The 21,346-nt window shown below is 43.2% G+C and overlaps 1 protein-coding gene across 1 annotated transcript in view; it reads right to left on the reverse strand.

The window, feature by feature from the left end:
- The window catches only part of tmtc2b (transmembrane O-mannosyltransferase targeting cadherins 2b), a 175,660-nt gene that overhangs the window by 89,451 nt on the left and 64,863 nt on the right, over nucleotides 1-21,346 (reverse strand). The window contains exon 2 of the mRNA XM_014147934.3: nucleotides 9,148-9,727. Coding sequence (XP_014003409.1) covers nucleotides 9,148-9,727 — 580 coding nt within the window. The remainder of the gene's footprint in view (nucleotides 1-9,147; nucleotides 9,728-21,346) is intronic.

A 21,346-nucleotide genomic window follows, 5' to 3' on the forward strand; every position in this document is an offset into this window, starting at 1 on the left:
TATGCACAGAGATCACATTCCAAAATATCCATGCCATAGATACCACAGTAGACATGAAAGTAGGGCTGGGCAATATGGCCTAAAAATAATATCTCGATTTTTTTTTAAATGTATGGTCGACTCACAATATAGTGTATATCTAGATGAAATCAAAATAAGCTTTGTTTTACATTTAAATGTTATTTTTTACATTTAACTAGACAAGTCAGTTAAGAACAAATTCTTATTTACAATGACGGCCTACACCAGCCAAACCCAGACGACGATGGGCCAATTGTGCACCGCCCTACGGGACTCCCAATCACAGCCGGTTGTGATACAGCCTGGATTTGAACCAGGGTGTCTGTAGTGACGCCTTTAGCACTGAGATGCAGTGCCTTAGACTGCTGTGCCACTCGGTTAAATACACTGCATTTCAAACAGTCAGTAATAATCTAATGAATTCAGGGATTGTGAAGTTATACCTAGGCTAAATGTAAGCCTTCCACAACCAGAATTTTATTATTTTAACAAAATAGTTTAACCTGCTTTATTGCAAAAATCACTGTTCTGGCTTTCAAGTCTATCTATGAAAATTCCCTTTTTGTTACAAGTTTAACCAGAACCATGCATAATGCACATTCACTAATAATGACTAACTTCAAGTAGCAGGTATTATAGAAAATGAACACAGGTCTCATGAACAACCTCTCAAACGCAAGCCCACGTGCTAGTGAGCAGCCAGCTAATCTTTATATTTTATTTTAAAGTTGCTAGCTTACAAGGTAGAACAGTTGAATTGTTATGAACACACCCTTCTGTCCGACGCCAACTGTTTGAACAGCATGTCAGCTTGTCCACTTTGTTCAGATGTTGAAATCGAGTGGCCTACCTTATTTCTCAGAATGAGAACGAGTTGCCAATTCCTTACACAATTGTGCTTTATGCTTATTGCACGTTTATAAAACTCAGACTAGACAACTAGTATAACAGTCTTTGGCTAAAATGCTGCTAGAGGTACCGCAATGTCGTGCGTGACAAACTGAGCATTCATTTTCCAGAATCAATGTTCATTGATCCTCCCGTTTTAGTGGTGTCTGCTCTGTGTGCAATTTGAGGAGTTGAGACATAAAAAGGGTATCATTAGAAAGATTAACTTCTCCTTTATTACAGTAAAATAACGTCTCAATGTATTTCAGTGTCGACGTGACCGGTTCTGTTGGACCAAACCTCAGACGCAAATAGCGAGTTGAAACCGCTTGTCAGAGAGGAAGAGGTGATCTCTCATCTTTGTTGTTGTGAGTGACGGGGGGGATGGGCTTGGTGTGTGTGTGAAAATGGGAAGGTGCACACAGCACAGGAGGAGCGAAGGAGATGAGACCAAAAAGACAACATGAGAACAAATGGACATAAATACTCATAATTGTTTTTTTTTTTTTTTTACTGATTCTTGCAATACAAGCATTTGGAATATCGCGCAAAAACATACATCCTAATTAATCAAATTAATTTGATATATATCGTCCTACGTGAAAGGTGAATCCAGGTGAACGCTATGATCTAGCCTGGCGGATACGAGTCACAAACGGTCGCGGCATAAACTCAAAACTTTTCAAGAAAGAACCACTGTACATCGCACAGTTCGGGCTTGATCTGATTTATCTCTACAGAAACTGGCCATTGCGCTCACAGGAAGAAAAAAAACGAAATGGAATTAAAATAATTGAACAGACGTCGGTCAATTAGTTGTTTAAAAACAGAAACCGCACACAGAACACATAATGACACAATGGGAGATTTGCAGTGGATATAAAACGTTAATGTAATTGACTGAAAGCCACAATCAGATAAGGAACCCATTTCATGATCTGATAACGTTCTCGAAATGTCAACCTACTTCAGCTGAGAGTATACAGGAAAATGTACAATACCATGTTAACATGTCATCTAGAGATGAGGCGAGAGTGAATGAGTGATTTACAGTGTCCATATTATGACAGCCTCAAAAGGAGTTGGTGTCAGTCTCATCTGTTTGAGGCAGAGGCTGTCCTAATATGGACACCATAATAGTTAGATGTTAAACAGTGAAACACAGTGGCAGACTGAGCTTTAAACACCTTAATTAATGCCTTATTTCTCTCCAATCTCCACGCCTCACTTCCTAAACGTTGTATCCCTCCACAACGGCCTGTTCTCACACTTCCTAAACGTTGTATCCCTCCACAACGGCCTGTTCTCACACTTCCTAAACGTTGTATCCCTCCACAACGGCCTGTTCTCACACTTCCTAAACGTTGTATCCCTCCACAACGGTCTGTTCTCACACTTCCTAAACGTTGTATCCCTCCACAACGGTCTGTTCTCACACTTCCTAAACGTTGTATCCCTCCACAACGGTCTGTTCTCACACTTCCTAAACGTTGTATCTAGGGTTGCACATTTTGGGGAATATTCAGAGGTGGAAACTTTCCGTGGGAATCCACGGGAATATATGGGAATTAACGGGAATATATGAGAATTAACAGAAATATATACAAATTAATATTAATACCATTTAAATGTAGATGTTTTTTGCATTGGATATATTTACCATATCGTATGGAGACAGAAACATAAACCTTTCACCTAATCATAAGTAGACATAATTGAAAATGTTTAAATCCTTCCAATAGAAATTTAAAAACTATTTAGTTATGAATTGAACTCTTCACATGGGATGATTTCACTGAACAACAAAAGAAAGGGAATATTGAATGATCCCCAATGATCCATCGCATCTCCCAAAAACATTTTCAACATACATCTGTAAAATGATAGTCTATAAACTAAAGCTTTGGTTGTCTTCCTCTCAGGCTTCCATGTCTTCTCCCTGGACCTCCTCAATGTCCACCTCTTGAGCATCAGACTCTGAGGCCTCATCTTCACTGTCACTTTCCAACCTTGTTGAGGATGGCTCGTTGTCAGGCTCAAAAAGCCTCAAATTTCCCCAGATGGCCACCAATTTTTCAACCCTTGTATTGGTCAGCCTGCTGCGCACTTTGGTGTGTGTGCTCCCAAACAAGGACCAGTTGCGCTCTGAGGCAGCTGATGTTGGCGGGATTTGGAGGATAATGGAGGCAACAGGGAAAGAGCCTCAGATACACAAAGTCCCTTCCACCACATGGCTGATGAGATATGTTGGCACGACTGCCATATTGCATCTCCATTCCAAAGCCCTTGCTTGGAAGTGTACTTCGCCAGACTGCCAAGAACCTTGCCCTCATCCAGGCCAAGGTAGTGAAACACAGTAGTGATGACACCATAGGCCTTGTTGATCTCTGCACCAGACAGGATGTTATTGCCAGCATACGTGGGGTCCAACATGTACGCTGTGGCATGTATGGGCTTCAGGCAGAAGTCTTCACACTTTTTTATGTATTTCAGAACTGCAGTTTCCTCTGCTTGGAGCAACAGTGAAGTGGGCAGGGCAGTACGGATTTCTTCTCTTACATCTGCAAGCAGAGTCTGAACATTAGACAGGCTGGCATTGTCTCCCTCAATCCGTGCAATGGTTACTGCTATAGGTTTCAGGCTGCTTACCACTCTCTTCCAAAATACATCATCCAGCAGGATCATCTTGATGGGGCTGTCCATAACTGCAGACTGAGATATGGCCATTTCTTGGAGAGACTCCTTCCCCTCCAGGAGACTGTAAAACATGATGACAACACCACTCCAATGGGTGTTGCTGGGCAGCTTCAATGTGGTGCTCTTATTCTTCCCTTGTGTCTGTGCTCTTGTAGAATACTGGTTGAGGGGTGGAGATGATGTAGTTAATTATTCCTTGCCCACGAACATTCGACCACCCATCAGAGATGATTGCAATACAGTCTGCTTTCTCTATGATTTGCTTGACCTTCACTTGAACTCTGTTGAACTCCGCATCCAACAAATTAGTAGATAAAGCATTTCTGGTTGGAGGGGTGTATGCTGGGCGAAGAACATTCAGAAATCTCTTCCAATACACATTGCCTGTGAGCATCAGATGTGAACCAGTTGCATACACAGCTCGAGCAAGACATTCATCAGCATTTCTCTGACTACGTTCCTCCATTGAGTCAAAAAAACTTCTGATTCCAAGAGGACCATGAGCTGTTGCTATCGATAAGGTGTCCGATTCACCATTTTCACCTCGAATAGAAGTAGAGGGACTTTTGTCAGAGGTTGCTTGTTGTGAGCTATGAGGGAACTTTATGCACTTGGCCAGATGATTCTGCATCTTTGTTGCATTCTTCATATATGATTTGGCAAAGTATTTGCAAATGTACACATATTTTCCTTCTACATTAACTGCAGTGAAATGTCTTCACACATAAGAAAGTGCCCGTGGCATTTTCTGTAAAGATTAGAATTTTAAAAAAATAATTAAAAAAAATACAATTCCATGTACAGATAAATAGTTAAGCAGTTAGATTAAACAACTCCTTTGTAAGATAAAAAAAAAATGAAACGTATGGAAACAGGCGAATTAACACTCCTTAGTTAGCAGGTTCAAGCAAGCTAAAACCCACATGGTAGCAAAAACTAACTAGCAGAAATTGTTAACAAGTTAGAAATGATTTAAACACACTTTGCTGTAGACTACTATTTAGTAGTTCACAAAAAAATGTGGTATGTCATATACAGTATATTCACCCCACCCAGGATTGTAATCAAAACTTACCAAAAAGCTCAGACAGTGTAGTAGTGTGGGCTCAATAGCATATCATTAGTGTGCAAGATCTTGAGAATCAGCTGTACATGTGATGGAAGAATGCACTGTGCATGCAGAGGGTTGCAATTCCATTGAATTGGGGATAGTTTAACCAAAATATGCCACAAGACCTAGAATTGCCTTATGTGTATCCCACAAAAAAAGGTTCACTAATCTAACGTTTTTGATGAATTTAAGCAAAATTCCCCAAATTCCCGGGCTTCACTTCCCATGGAAAATTTCCAAAGAAATTCAGGTATTTTACCAGAAAGTTTCCGACCCTTTGCAACCCTAGTTGTATCCCTCCACAACGGCCTGTTCTCACACTTAATAATGGGAAGTTCTTCATCACAAAGCTTAACGGCTCAACTGTCATCACCTGATATATCTCTGGGCCAGACATTTTATTTCTGTTGTGTCCATTCCAGATCTTTACATATACACAGGCTGATAGGTTCGTATAGGACATTGGCCTAATGATAGGACATTGGCCTGATAGGACATTGGCCTAATGACAGCGGCCTGTCCCATTCATACTAACAAAGTAGACATCTGAAATCAGGTTTCAACATTCATACAGATGACTTGGCGTCGTTATCACAGAAAAAGACATACTGTAACAGTACATACTGTAAACGCATGAGACCTGCCAGCCTTAACAACACTCAAGTGATGGGAGTGATCTGTCAACTTTCCCTGCTTGTTTCCTCTGTGCTGGGGTTCAAAGATATGCAGTGAGTCTGTGATACTGCACTAGAAATTCACACCAAATAAGCCCAACTTATTTCTAAAGCATACTTTCCTTTATTCCTTATTTCATCTGAAACAGCACTGGGAGAGAACACAGTCTCACAATGTTAGCTGTCCTATGTTGATCTAAATACGGACTTTTCCTTCCTTTTCCTCTCTCAGAGTAAATTATGTTAAGTGTTGAGCAGGTGCAGGTATACCCCATGACTCCATCATGGCCAATTCAAAGATGGCACTGCAGACAAAACATCCGTTACAAGCCTCTGATGTATTCAACTGATTTGACAGTAAATGGGATCTACTTGTCATATGCATAGAATATGGTGCACAGGTGTTTTCCCAGACCATTCATCAACACCATGGCAAAGCATAAGATAATCCATAGGCTCTGGCCCATCCATGACAGCATTGTGCAAGTAGATCGGCCTGTATTGGCAGGGGAGGTGTGTTTGTGTGTTGGGTTTCTAATCAAATATTTAGAAGCTGTCAGATATGAAGTATCCTCTCCTGTAGCCCTCCTAGCACTGCGTTCTCCCAGCAATGCCAGGCCTGACACACTATTAGCAGGCCTGTCTGCCTCAGTCAATGTATGGGCCATACTCCAGAGGACACCAAGGCTCAGTTAAGGTTTAAATCATGAGAGAGGCCCGTGTGGAGATGAAGACAGCAAGGGGTCTCGCTCACTTTTTCACACTATGATGAGCACTAAAACAGAAAGGCTAGATTTTCTTCCTTTCTCTCTCTTTCTCAATTTTTTGTCTCTGTCGTTCCCTCTCCCCCGCCCCCACCAACTCTCCCCCTCCCAGAAATGCGCTTCGTACATCGCCTGTATGAGTCAGCATCCTGGAGTGCCATCGGCCGTTCTTGGACCCCTTTTGTCACATTTGTGCACGTCTTGTTCAATTTGGCCTGATGTGCAGAGACTTGTGGAAGTCACATTGATTCGACAGCTGACGGTAAGCATTTGTAACAGGGCGCAGTAGAGGAAAAGGCTACTTGATGATGGCTTTGTGCTAAAAAAGAAACAAGGAAATTGTAAGACTAGGCTAGATTCTCATTCCTGTTTTATCTTTGATTTGTGTAGGTATAAAGGCTTTCCTTGGTTTATTTTTCTCTCCCTGTAATATTATGAGGGCTGTCAAACGCATTATTTACAGTTAACGTTTGAGATTTGTAATGCCCTAAAAAAAAGTTCACACATTTAATCTCATCTCCATTTCTTCAACCAAAAGTTAACGTTTCCGCACTGACCCTTTTAAGCGCAGCACAAAACGTGCTCGGCTGTGCTGTGTGCTCTCAGTCTCAGCAGCTACAGATGTAGGCTCTTAGTTAAAAAGGCTTCTGAAGTTGAATTATATGTACAACAATTATAATCTATAATTCACATGTCCTGTTGCTGCAGGATTATTTTCCTGCTGTAGCAAACTGGCTTAAATGAATAGCTCAGACACACCGGTATAATTGTCAAATGTTTCCTCGGAACAGTGTCAGCAGTCAATCTCTTTTTGTGTTTACAACACTTGTTGTATTCGGCGCATGTGACAAATAAAGTTTGATTTGACCTTGAAGTCGTCAGCCACTTGGCCTAGTTAAAATACTCCACACCAGAAGGTGACAGTAACGTTGTTTGGCAATGCATTTCCGTGTGTGTTGCTTATGGTCTAGATTCCAATGTTGTATTTTGTAGAAAGCCCTCGTTGATACTAGCCAGATGACCACAGGTAGATAACTACCTAGCAGGATGACGAAGAAACAATTTAATTCACTCTCCATGATCCCATACTGCCAGTGCCAGCCCATAGCGAAATGTTTAGCTAGCTAGTTAACATTCTCGTATTCGCTAGATAGCACAACATAGCTAGCTACACTGCACTAACTCGGCAGCTAACACAGGCAGCAGTTTCATGGAAACGAATCCATTGTGATTTAATGGTTAGCTAGCTTGGAGGAAGTATTTAATGTGGTGTGCAATGCGTCTGTGCACTTAGTTAGCTACCATCCCAAAGCCTACATTGCATATGAAGTGTGACTGGCTCATAACATTTAATGTACAGAGAAAATGCCCTCTTTTTTCACATTTTGTTGTCACCCCTATTGGCTCCCCCAAGTGTTGGTTCATGCTCTCTGGTTGGCTCAAAGTCAAGTTGTTGGCCACTGATAAGCATTACGAATTTACAAGTAGAAACGGCATGTCCGTCACTACCGGGTCGGCACGCAGTAAGCAGGTAGAACGACCTACCACTGTGATAAGTATCTGTTGGCAGTGAGATTCTCTGTGCGTTTCATGCTTAAGATCTGACATCTGTAGCAGCTATTGTAGAGCGGTCTGTGGTACTTAAACATCCACCATGCACGCAGCTTTGAGCAACAATAAAGCTAGCAATCTAGTTATGCACAGTTCTGCACAGAAGTCGCTAGCAAATTCTAACGTTAGCTAGCTAGCTAACCAAACGAGAATGTTTACAATGCCATGGATGAATGCCTCTTGTTTAAACTAATTTCCCACAATGATTTTAAAATCGGAACAGGACATCCATTCAATTTAGCTACTGTTTTTGTTGTAGTTCACAGGTTAAAAGATTTAAGCAAATTATCCAAATTCTAGTAGTAGCAGCTTGTGATCTAGTTGAACAACATGGATAAGTAGCTTAGGCTAAATCTAATAGCTGTATGATATTTTACATGATGTCAGACCTGGCTGATCTGTTGTTATTTATTTAGTGTTTACCCCTATAACCAAAATATATTATACCTACAACCCAATGTGATATTCTTTTAAATTGAAACACCTTTAATTATGGTAAAATTTAAACAATATATATTTGTTTCAATTAATCAAATTAATCGCACAGAAAACCATGTGATTAACTCGATAAAATGATTTAATCGTTTGACAAGCCCTAAGTGTTACACAAACACACGCGACAAACACATGATGAAGATTAATTCCAATGATAACGCCTTGCATGTAAACAAAGTACCACCTCATCATCATTATGTTACATTAAAGTATCATTCATCTCAATAACATGCACTACATTATAGTGACAGACGATGAATTAACAAATCCTGAAAGTGTGATCGTTTTGATTGTTTACTTATTACTAAAGCGAGATCTAATTGGTGTTTGGTAACAAATGGTGTCACAAGGGGAGTTAACGATGGATAATGATAATGACACTGTTCAAGGATAATGCAGGATTTGTACACAAGACGACAGACAGCAAGGCAGCAAGGCACCATGGGAATTCAAATTCAACTAACAAAAGTCCTTATCAGCTTCCCATGACCCCATTCCATAATAATACGATTCCCTAACTCACGTCACTGCTCTGACAGTCACTTACGGATGTGTATCTTTGTGTTTGTATCCAAATACACAAACAGTATATAAGCTCCATGACTATGAATAAACAGGAGAAATAGCCTACTTTCTCTTTGTTTTTCTTCCCCACGTGTATATTTCCTTGCATTCAAAGGACAAAACAACAGCTCATTCCGGATCACACAGCTGCACATACATGGCAAAATGTTTTGCAAATTACATCCTAATGAAAAGCAAACATAACACAGGCATACTTCCACACAACAAGACCCGTGTGAATAGATCGGCTTTCCACTTTGCACTTTGCCAAAGGAGAGAGAGAGGAGGAAATCAGATACATGGGAAAAAACAAACTATTTACCTTGTAGAAGAGTATGATGACCTGACGCAACTTGAGCCGGTGGAACACGCAGACGTCATAGAGTGCCGACACGGCCAATACAGTCACCCCCTGCTCTTTCCACAGCATGCTGCAGGCAGCACAACCCAGGCTGCCCAGGAGCCAGGCCCCCAGCCTGCAGGGCCCCGCAGGGCCCCCTCGCAGGGCGCAGTGACGCACATAGCACAGCAGAGACAGCAGGAAGAAGAGGGCGGCGCCCACGTCGGCACGGCCTACCACACCCGCCACCGCCTCCGTGTGGATGGGATGCGAGGCGAACAATAACCCAGCCAGGAGGCTCCACAGGCCCTCTCCAAGCAGCAAGCGGGCCAGCCAGGTGAAGAGGGCCGTGACGGCCCCATGGAGGCCCACGTTGACCAGGTGGTAGCCCCAGGGCTCCAGGCCACCCAGGGCATGGTTGAGGCGGAAGGAGAGGGTACACAGGGGCCGGTAGGACTTGTGGCTCCCGCTGTGGGTAAGCAGGGTGCCCCAGAAGTCATCGTAGAAGATGTTGATCCACGGAGTCTCTGGTAGCAGATCCTGGTTGGTTTTGATCGCACGGCTGTGGGCAGATGGAAAACAGAGGGGTTAGAAGATGTATGTGCAATGATCCTCATGCTTATGGATAACCTCATCAAGGGCAATGCCACCACAGCGCTGGGGACTGGCGTTTCAGTCAATTCAATCAATATGACACAGTATGTCTTCACTGTACTGAAAGAAATGTCTGGATTTCTTTCAAACTCAGCAGTGGTCCTTTATCATGCCCCAAAGATAGGAGGCTTAGACAGAAATCAAATCACCTTGAAACCTGCTCATGCTTGACAGGGACACAACCCATCACAGAGAAGGCTGATGTACATGTAAAGATGTGTGATCACCCCTCTGAGTGTGATACATTGCTGTAAAAAAGTACTGTGGCGTGAAACTTGCGTAAACCTTCTTTGAGAGTGGTATTGTGGCCTTCACCGACAAAGTCTGAGAGTAAGCAGAGAGAGGAGTGCTCACCACGGCTCTTACTGTGGACTCAGGGACTGCAGAGGCGCATGTACCACGCCCTTGACCGAAAACAAATAAAGCAACAAAGAGAGAGAGAGGGGGAATGCCATGTTGGCATAAAGGAGCGTGGAGAGCCAGGGACCAAAAACGTGTCAATCACAGCTAGCCCTGTGTTTACCAACCGTTGAGTACTGGGTATCTCACACACAGACATGCCACACTGTGTCAAGAGAGAGAGGCAAGGGAGGAAGGACAAATAAATATGTTTGTGGAAGGGATTACAAAGCAGGAGGGACTAGAGAGAGCAAACTAGAGAGCAGTGTTAAGGCCATGCATAATAAGAGTTGAGGGGCCATGGACACCCATGGAGAGACCATGCTGTGCATGTACAGTTGAAGTCGGAAGTTTACATACACTTAGGTTGGAGTCATTAAAACTCGTTTTTCAACCACTCCACAAATTTCTTGTTAACAAACTATAGTTTTGGCAAGGACATCTACTTTGTGCATGACACAAGTAATTTTTCCAACAATTGTTTACAGACAGATTATTTCACTTATACTTCACTGTATCACAATTCCAGTGGGTCAGAAGTTTACATACACTAAGTTGACTGTGCCTTTAAACAGCTTGGAAAATTCCAGAAAATGATGTCATTGCTTTAGAAGCTTCTGATAGGCTAATTGACATCATTTAAGTCAATTGGAGGTGTACCTGTGGATGTATTTCAAGGCCTACCATCAAACTCAGTGCCTCTGCTTAACATCATGGGAAAATGAAAAGAAATTAGCCAAGACCTCAGAAAAAAAATTGTAGACCTCCACAAGTCTGGTTCATCTTTGGGAGCAATTTCCAAACGCCTGAAGGTACCACGTTCATCTGTACAAACAAGTATAAACACCATGGGACCACGCAGCTGTCATACCGCTCAGGAAGGAGACGCGTTCTGTCTCCTAGAGATGAACGTACTTTGGTGCGGAAAGTGCAAATCAATCCCAGAATAACAGCAAAGGACCTTGTGAAGATGCTGGAGGAAACAGGTACAAAAGTATCTATATCCACAGTAAAACGAGTCCTATATCAACATAACCTGAAAGGCCGCTCAGCAAGGAAGAAGCCACTGCTCCAAAACCACCATAAAAAAGCCAGACTACGGTTTGTATCTGCACATGGGGACAAAGGTCGTACTTTTTGGAGAAATGTCCTCTGGTCTGATGAAACAAAAATAGAACTGTTTGGCCATAATGACCATCGTTATGTTTGGAGGAAAAAGGGGGAGGCTTGTAAGCCGAAGAACACCATCCCAACAGTGAAGCACAGGAGCGGCAGCATCATGTTGTGGGGGTGCTTTGCTGCAGGAGGGACTGGTGTACTTCACAAAATAGATGCCATTATGAGGATGGAAAATTATGTGGATATATTGAAGCAACATCTCAAGACATCAGTCAGGAAGTTAAAGCTTGGTTGCAAATGGGTCTTCCAAATGGACAATGACCCCAAGCATATTTCCCAAGTTGCGGCAAAATGGCTTAAGGACAACAAAGTCAAGGTATTGCCCTGACCTCAATCCTATAGAAAATGTGTGGGCAGAACTGAAAAAGCGTGTGCGAGCGAGGAGGCCTACAAACCTGACTCAGTTACACCAGCTCTGTCAGAAAGAATGGGTCAAAATTCACCCAACTTATTGTGGGAAGCTTGTGGAAGCCTACCTGAAACGTTTGACCCATGTTAAACAATTTAAAGGCAATGCTACCAAATACTAATTGAGTGTAAGTAAACTTCTGACCCACTGGGAATGTGATGAAAGAAATAAAAGCTGAAATAAATCATTCTCTCCACTATTATTCTGACATTTCACATTCTTAAAATAAAGTGGTGATCCTAACTGACCTAAGACAGGGAATATTGGATTAAATGTCAGGAATTGTGAAAAACTGAGTTTACATGCATTTGGCTAAGGTGTATGTAAACTTCCGACTTCAACTGTAGTTACCCCACCACGGGGCAACCCTGGCCTGGGTACTGTACTGTCCCCCCTCCCCATGGCTGGGGTCCGGGGTTGCGCCTGAGTGTTTGACCCTGACGGCCATACATCAGGCCCAAGCTGTGGGAGGTGTGAGGGTTGGAAGATGTGCTATTAGCCCCCTACCGGAGCAGATAATGTCTGCGTCTTTGTTACCTAGCTGTGAGGTGGCTCTGGCACTAACACAAGACCTTGAACCCCGCGTGTCTGGGAAGTAGGCGGGAGACAGGGGGAGGCAGGTGGAGCAGGCGGGGAGATGATGGCTATGTAATGAGTCTCCTTAGAGAGGAGGAGGTGCATGATAACACAGAATGCCACCGCGTAATTAAAAAGCCTGATGGATGGGACATGACACGTGTGATAACATACCGAGAACGACAGGTTGTAATGAGTCCCCACGGCGGGCACAATTAGCACACGCAATTAGACGTGGAGCGAGGAGAGGGAGAAAACAGGCACACACACACACAACACACAATAACAGACTGAGACAAACAAGGAATTCAAAGAAATGCGCCAAGGCGGCAGATGAATCAAGGTGAATAATTTATCTATGGATCATTTTTGGGGGGAAAACCTCTGCCTTTGTGTAGCTCTTAAACATATAACTTTTACCCGGCATTGTCCTACATAGCCGCAAATAGCAACCATCTTGCCCTGCTTCTCAATATGGCTATGCCAGAAAGCAGATGAGGTTGTTGAAAAGGGGAAAGGTATGGAGATTGCAACCCACAACAAATAGCTAAATAAACTACCTCTGACAGGGCGAGGACAAATAGCCCTCCTTATGATAGATCTGGGGGGAAATTAATACAACCATATGGAAGCGGAGAGGCAAAGATAATCAGCCGGAGATATTTCTATGTAATGAAAATGCCTGACATCTCAGTGAGCAAATCATTGGGTTTCTGACCTGGTTTCAAAACTATTGGAAATCATTTCATATACATGAGCTGGGATTGATTGAGCTTGCCTGGCGCAATCGAACTGTAAAAATACTGTAAAATCTCCCAAGTGTTCAGTGAAAGCAATTAATTCCTCATAAGCATTCAATCATCAAACATGAAGCACTTTGGATGATATTTTAGTCACAAAAGTGCCAACCCCAACCATCTGGCTCTACAGACAGGCTAAAGCAAATTCTGAAAGTATTTGATAGATTTCTAATAGTATTTGAACCCAGGCCTGATGGGTTTCTCTGGAACTCCAGGCAGCTCACCACTGGCAGAGTAAGATCTCTCTTTGTTTCATGACTCTGATATGCAAGTTTATTTTCTCTAGGCCATTTGTCAAGTGAGATCATCACTCCAGCACAAGGCGCTCACATCAGAGGCATTATGCTTCAATTACATCTTTAATCCATTTGGAAGACAAGTGTGCCTTTTTTCCATTGTACATTGAAGTCGTGGCAGAAAGGACAGATACATTATATATTGTTTGAAACCTCACCAGCTCTGGAACCAAAATAAAAGACCAAAAACCAATGCCAATCTTTCAAACCCTCAGTCTCTATGCAGCAGCCATGGATGCCTGAATCACAATGCATACATTGCTGTCACATCCGTCGAAAGGAGTGGACCAAGGCGCAGTGTGAATAGAGTTCCACATACTTTATTACAAAGTGAAACTTAACAAAAACAACAAAGAATCAACGAACGTCTAGTATAGAGCGCACTAAGGCACTAACTGAAAACAAAACAATATCCCACAAACGCAGGTGGGAAAAGGACCACACTAAGTATGATCCCCAATTAGAGGCAACGATCATCAGCTGCCTCCAATTGGGAACCATACTCACACCAACATAGAAATACATTACTAGAACACCCCCTACTCACGCTCTGACCTATTGCACCATAGAGAACCCCAAGGGCTCTCTATGGTCAGGGGGTGACAATTGCATTCAGAATGTATTCTGACCCCATCACTTTTTCTACATTTTGTCACGTGACATCCTTATTCTAAAATTGATTAAATTCGATTTTTTTCCCTCATCAATCTAAACACAATATCCCATAATGACTAAGTAAAAACAGGTCTTAAGAAATGTCTGTAAATGTATTAAAAAAATTAAAAACCCAGAAATACCTTATTTACATAAGTATTCAGACCCTTTGTTATGAGACTCGAAAATGAGCTCAGGTGCATCCTGTTTCCATTGATCATCTTTGATGTTTCTACAACTTCATTGGAGTCCACCTGTGGTAAATTCAATTGATTGGACATGATTTGTAAAGACACACACCTGTTTATATAAGGTGACAGTGCATGTCAGAGCTAAAACCAAACCATGAGGTCAAAAGGAATTGTCCGTAGAGCTCAGAGACAGGATTGTGTAGAGACACAGATCTGGGGAAGGGTACCAAAATATTTCTGCAGCATTGAAGGTCCCCAAGAACACAGTGGCCTCCATTATTAAATGGAAGAAGTTTGGAACCACCAAGACTCTTCCTAGAGCTGGCCGCCCGGCCAAACTGAGCAATTGGGAGAGAAGGGTCTTGGTCAGGGGGATGAACAAGAACCCAATGGTTACTCTGACAGAGCTCCAGAGTTTCTCTGTGGAGATGGGAGAAACTTCCAGAAGGACAACCATCTCTGCGGTACTCCACCAAGCAGGCCTCTATGGTAGAGAGGCCAGACGGAAGCCACTCCTCAGTAAAAGGCACAAGACAACCGCTTGGAGTTTGCCAGAAGGCATCTAAAGGAGCCTCAGACCATGAGAAACAAGATTCTTTGGTCTGATGAAACCAAGATTAAACTCTTTGGCCTGAATGGCAAGCATCACGTCTGGAGGAAACCAGGCACCGCTCATCACCTGGCCAATACTGTCCCTACGGTGAAGCATGGTGGTGGCAGCTGTGGGGATGTTTTTCAGCGGCAGGGACTGGGAGACTAGTCTGGATCGAGGGAAAAGTGAACGGAGCAAAGTACAGGGAGATCCTTGATGAAAACCTGCTCCAGAGCGCTCAGGACCTCAGACTGGGGTGAAGGTTCACCTTCCAAAAGGACAACAGCACAAAGCCAAGACAACGCAGAAGTGACTTCGGGACAAGTCTCTGAATGTCCTTGAGTGGGACAGCCACAGCCCGGACTTCAACCCAAACTAACATTTCTGGAGAGGCCTGAAAATAGCTGTGCAGCGACGCTCCCCATCCAACCTGACAGAGCTTGAGAGGATCTTCAGAGAAGAATGGAAGAAACTCCCCAAATTAGGGTGTGCCAAGTTTGTAGCATCATACCCAAGAAGACCCGAGGCTGTAATCACTGCCAAAGGTGCCTCACCAAAGTACTGAGTAAATGGTCTGAATACTTACTGTATGTAAATGTAATATTGATATTTTTTTTATAAATTTGCTAAAATTTATAAAATCCTGTTTTTGCTTTGTCATTATGGGGTAACGTGTGCGGATTGATGATGATTTTGATTTTTTTCCCCTTCATTTTTGAATAAGGCTGTAAAGTAACAAAATATGGAAAAAGTTATGGGGTCTGAATACTTTCGAATGCACTGCATGTTCAGCTCTCCGATTGTCAGCTTCTTGAATGTCATGTCAGAGAGGCAGGCAAGCACCTACACCACTGCAGTTGACAGGCACTCTCAGGGGGAGAGAATGGAAGACCGTGGAAAGAGAGAGGTGAAGAGAAGGGGTCGGATAACCCACATCACCTTACCCACCACTGTTCCAAGTGGATGTCTACAGAGGAATTAAGACATTTGTATGATGACGAGTCTAATCATAGCCAGTTTCTCACTGCAATCAAGGCCATTCATTAATTAATCCTGTTCAGCATGGTTGCGTGGGTCCTGATCACCGCAGCACATCCAGCCCCATTCAGCTCTGGCTAAAGGGCCTGCCGGTCCTGCCTGGCAGAGTGGAAGATTGGGTTTATGTGGCAGGGCCCGTCTTTCTGGGAAGCTGGCAGCAGCAGGACCTCTCTGTGCACTGCAAATCTTTTCCAGCCGTGAGTGCATTCCTTCACCACCCGCACGCTTTCTGCGCCTGCCTGACGACTCCCAGAGGACCGGCGGGATCATGTGACCGCTAACAAGCGAAACCCGAAAAAGCACCACCTCCCACTTCCTCACACCCCACCCAGGCTTCCGCCCTGTCCTACCCAAGTTATGTCTGCACCCCAATTTCTAGGAAGAGTATTCTGTGACTCAATCGGTCAGATATTTTTTTCCTCATCACTGGCTTGCCAAAGTTTTTGCACAGATTCTGGTGCACTTTTTATGTACTAAGTATTTCAATGTTCACTTTTAAAAGGAGGGTTCATCCAAAGCTCAAGAAAAGATAGGCCTAAAGAGAAGGCTAGTCAGAAAAACATATAAACGATGCAAGCTCATAGAGGAAACATTATCAACTTTATGTAGGCCTAGTATGTAGATAACTTAATCCACCAGGCAAGATGGTACTCATAGTGATTGTTGTGGTGGATCTAGACAAAACTCAAATGCAGCAGTGTTGATAGCAGCTCATGACTTCAATGTTTTGAGACCAGAGTAGTGCATGACTTCATCAAAACAAAGGCGTGTGATTCACCCAGAAAGGAAAACAAACCCAGTAAAGTGTCTGGTGTTTATATCAAAGCCGTGATTAAGAGCCAATTCATGCTTGATCCGAAAATAAGGTCGGAGGCGCCGTATTGATGGTGTGATGCAATTGCGGAGCCTCCAGAGGCAAGCAGAGGTCAAATTGAACTCCATAGTGCTTCGCCGTGCGCCTCTCAAATTTTGTAAAAATGGGCTCTGTATAGCTCCACATTGATTGGTTGACGGTACTGTAGGTGAGGGCAGGAAGTCCTGTATAAACACCAACTCACTTCCTTGACAACTTCCTTCACAACAGCTCTGTGCTGCTCTGCAAAGTGCAAGAAGTATGAATGCCCTGACTTCTGCAGAGGCCATATCACCATAAATGTTCCAAGGCCAATGCAGACTTCGGATTGACCATGCAGCGCCTTTAACTCCCCTCACAAGCTCCAAATCTTCTCAATGAAGAGGATCACTTTCCCTTCATAAAGGCTCAACATTAAAGAGATAGCAACAGAAAACATGGATACCTTTTTGCAAAGAAGTCTCAAAATTATGGAGGTTGATCAGTGCTAGTTTGAAAACGCAATGGTTAAAAGCTCAACTGAAATGATAAATGTATTTTCATTTTAATATCAGTGCGTATGATTCGTGCCACAATGAAATTGCAATGTATGGACCCCAAAAATATTTTCAATCTATCGATTCCATGGCACATGGTTTATGAACTGATACGCAAAACTTTAATTTCAATTTAAATGACTATACAAAATTCTTGCGTCCAATAGAATGTTAAATATATGGGGGATACAACCTTCCCAGATCTGCAAATTTTGCTGTGTCATTAGATCATTTGTCATTAGATAATTTATTTTGGTGCTGTCCATATGTAGATTGTTTTTGGTCACAGGTCCAGGAATGGCTGAAGAATTGCAACATCGGTAAAAACTATCAGAATAGAAAGGTTCAGAACTTACGTGAAACATCACAGTTGAAAGATATAGAAATCCAATATGGATGGTGTTAAACGATAGATGGGAGGGGTTGAATGGTGGGAATAAAAACAACAAGATAACTATTGTAAAATACACTGTGTCTGCAAAATGTACATAGTATGAATAAGCTGGAAGTAGAAGCCTAAGTGTTGTTGCTCATTTGTTTACTCCAATTAGGGGAGGGGTGGCAGGGTTAGTGGAAAATAATAAAGGAAAAAAAAAAAAAATATATATATATATATATATATATATATATATATATATATATATATATATATATATATATATATATATATACACTGCTCAAAAAAATAAAGGGAACACTTAAACAACACAATGTAACTCCAAGTCAATCACACTTCTGTGAAATCAAACTGTCCACTTAGGAAGCAACACTGATTGACAATAAATTTCACATGCTGTTGTGCAAATGGAATAGACAACAGGTGGAAATTATAGGCAATTAGCAAGACACCCCCAATAAAGGAGTGGTTCTGCAGGTGGGGACCACAGACCACTTCTCAGTTCCTATGCTTCCTGGCTGATGTTTTGGTCACTTTTGAATGCTGGCGGTGCTTTCACTCTAGTGGTAGCATGACACGGAGTCTAAAACCCACACAAGTGGCTCAGGTAGTGCAGCTCATCCAGGATGGCACATCAATGCGAGCTGTGGCAAGAAGGTTTGCTGTGTCTGTCAGCGTAGTGTCCAGAGCATGGAGGCGCTACCAGGTGACAGGCCAGTACATCAGGAGACGTGGAGGAGGTCGTAGGAGGGCAACAACCCAGCAGCAGGACCGCTACCTCCGCCTTTGTGCAAGGAGGAGGAGGAGGAGCACTGCCAGAGCCCTGCAAAATCACCTCCAGCAAGCCACAAATGTGCATGTGTCTGCTCAAACGGTCAGAAACAGACTCCATGAGGGTGGTATGAGGGCCCGACGTCCACAGGTGGGGGTTGTGCTTACAGCCCAACACCGTGCAGGACGTTTGGCATTTGCCAGAGAAGACCAAGATTGGCAAATTCGCCACTGGAGCCCTGTGCTCTTCACAGATCAAAGCAGGTTCACACTGAGCACGTGACAGACGTGACAGAGTCTGGAGACGCCGTGGAGAACGTTCTGCTGCCTGCAACATCCTCCAGTACGACCGGTTTGGCGGTGGGTCAGTCATGGTGTGGGCTGGCATTTCTTTGGGGGGCCGCACAGCCCTCCATATGCTCGCCAGAGGTAGCCTGACTGCCATTAGGTACCGAGATGAGATCCTCAGACCCCTTGTGAGACCATATGCTGGTGCGGTTGGCCCTGGGTTCCTCCTAATGCAAGACAATGCTAGACCTCATGTGGCTGGAGTGTGTCAGCAGTTCCTGCAAGAGGAAGGCATTGATGCTATGGACTGGCCTGCCCGTTCCCCTGACCTGAATCCAATTGAGCACATCTGGGACATCATGTCTTGCTCCATCCACCAACGCCACATTGCACCACAGACTGTCCAGGGGTTGGCGGATACTTTAGTCCAGGTCTGGGAGGAGATCCCTCAGGAGACCATCCGCCACCTCATCAGGAGCATGCCCAGGCGTTGTAGGGAGGTCATACAGGCACGTGGAGGCCACACACACTACTGAGCCTCATTTTGACTTGTTTTAAGGACATTACATCAAAGTTGGATCAGCCTGTACTGTGGTTTTCCACTTTGATTTGGAGTGTGATTCCAAATCCAGACCTCCATGGGTTGACAAATTGGATTTCCATTGATTATTTTAGCATGATTTTGTTGTCAGCACATTCAACTATGTAAAGAAAAAAGTATTTAATAAGATTATTTATTTCATTCAGATCTAGGATGTGTTGTTTAAGTGTTCCCTTTATTTTTTTGAGCAGTATATATATATATATATATATACACACACACACATCACAGTGCATTCGGAAAGTATTCAGACCCCTTGACTTTTTCCTAATTTTGTTACATTACAGCCTTATTCTAAAATTGATTGAATTGTTTTTATTCCTCATCAATCTTCACACAATACCCCACAATGACGAAGCAAAAACAGGTTTTTAGACATTTCTGAAAATGTATTAAAAATAAAACATGAAATATCACATTTACATAAGTATTCAGACCCTTTACTCAGTACTTTGTTGAAGCACATTTGCCAGTGATTACAGCCTCGAGTCTTCTTGGGTATGACGCTACAAGCTTGGCACGCCTGCTTTTCGGGAGTTTCTCCCATTCTTTTCTGTAGGTCCTCTCAAGCTCTGTCGGGTTGGATTGGGAGCATTGCTGCACAGCTATTTTCAGGTCTCTCCAGAGATGTTCTATCAGGTTCAAGTCCGGGCTCTGGCTGGACCACTCAAAGACATTCAGAGACTTGACCCGAAGCCACTCCTGCATTGACTTGGCTGAGTACTTAGGGTCGTTGTCCTGTTGGAAGGAGAACCTTCGCCCCAGTCCGAAGTTCTGAGTGCTCTGGAGCAGGTTTTCATCGTGGATCGCTCTCTGTACATTGCTCTGTTCATCTTTCCCTTGATCCTGATAAGTCTCCCAGTCCCTGTCGCTAAAAAACATCCCCAAAGCATGACGCTGCCACCACCATGCTTCACTGTAGGGATGGTGCCAGGTTTCCTCCAGACGTGACGCTTGGCATTCAGGCCAAAGAACTACAATCTTGGTTTCATCAGGCCAGAGAATCTTGTTTCTCATGGTCTGAGAGTCCTTTAGGTGCCTTTTGGTAAATTTCAAGCGGCTGTCATGTGCCTTTTACTGAGGAGTGGTTTCCGTCTGGCCACTCTACCATTAAGGCCTGATTGGTGGAGTGCTGCAGAGATAGTTGTCCTTCTGCAAGATTCTCCCATCTCCACAGAGGAACTCCGGAGCTCTGTCAGAGTGACCATCAGGTTCTTGGTCACATCCCTGACCAAGGTCCTTCTCCCCCGATTGCTCAGTTTGGCCGGGCGGCCAGCTCTAGGAAGAGTCTTGACGGTTCCAAACTTCTTCCATTTAAGAATGATGGAGGCCACTGTGTTCTTGGGGACCTTCAATGCTACAGACATTTTTTGGTACCCTTCCCCAGATCTGTGCCTCGACACAATCCTGTCTTGGAGCACTACATACAATTCCTTCGACATCATTGCTTGGTTTTTGCTCTGACATGCACTGTCAATTGTTGGACCTTACATAGACAAGTGTGTGCCTTTCCAAATATATATATATACAGTAACAGTGAAAAGTTTGGACCACACCTACTCATTCAAGGGATTTTATTTATTTGTACTATTTTCTACATTGTAGAATAATAGTGAAGACATCAGAACTATGAAATAACACATATGGAATCATGTAGTAACCAATAAAAGTGTTAAACAAATCTAAATATATTTTATATTTGAGATTCTTCAAAGTAGCCACCCTTTGCCTTGATGACAGCTTTGCACACTCTTGGCATTCTCTGAACATGCTTCTTGGTAGCCATTTCAGTTAACAGGTGTGCCTTGTTAAAAGTTAATTTGTGGAAGTTCTTTCGTTTTTAATGCATTTGAGCCAATCAGTTGTGTTGTGACAAGGTAGGCATGGTATACAGAAGATAGTCCTATTTGGTAAAAGACCAAGTCCATATTACGGCAAGATAAGCTC

Source organism: Salmo salar, chromosome 16, assembly GCF_965601325.2.
Source record: "Salmo salar chromosome 16, fSalSal1, whole genome shotgun sequence".
NCBI classification, from domain to species: Eukaryota; Metazoa; Chordata; class Actinopteri; order Salmoniformes; family Salmonidae; genus Salmo; species Salmo salar.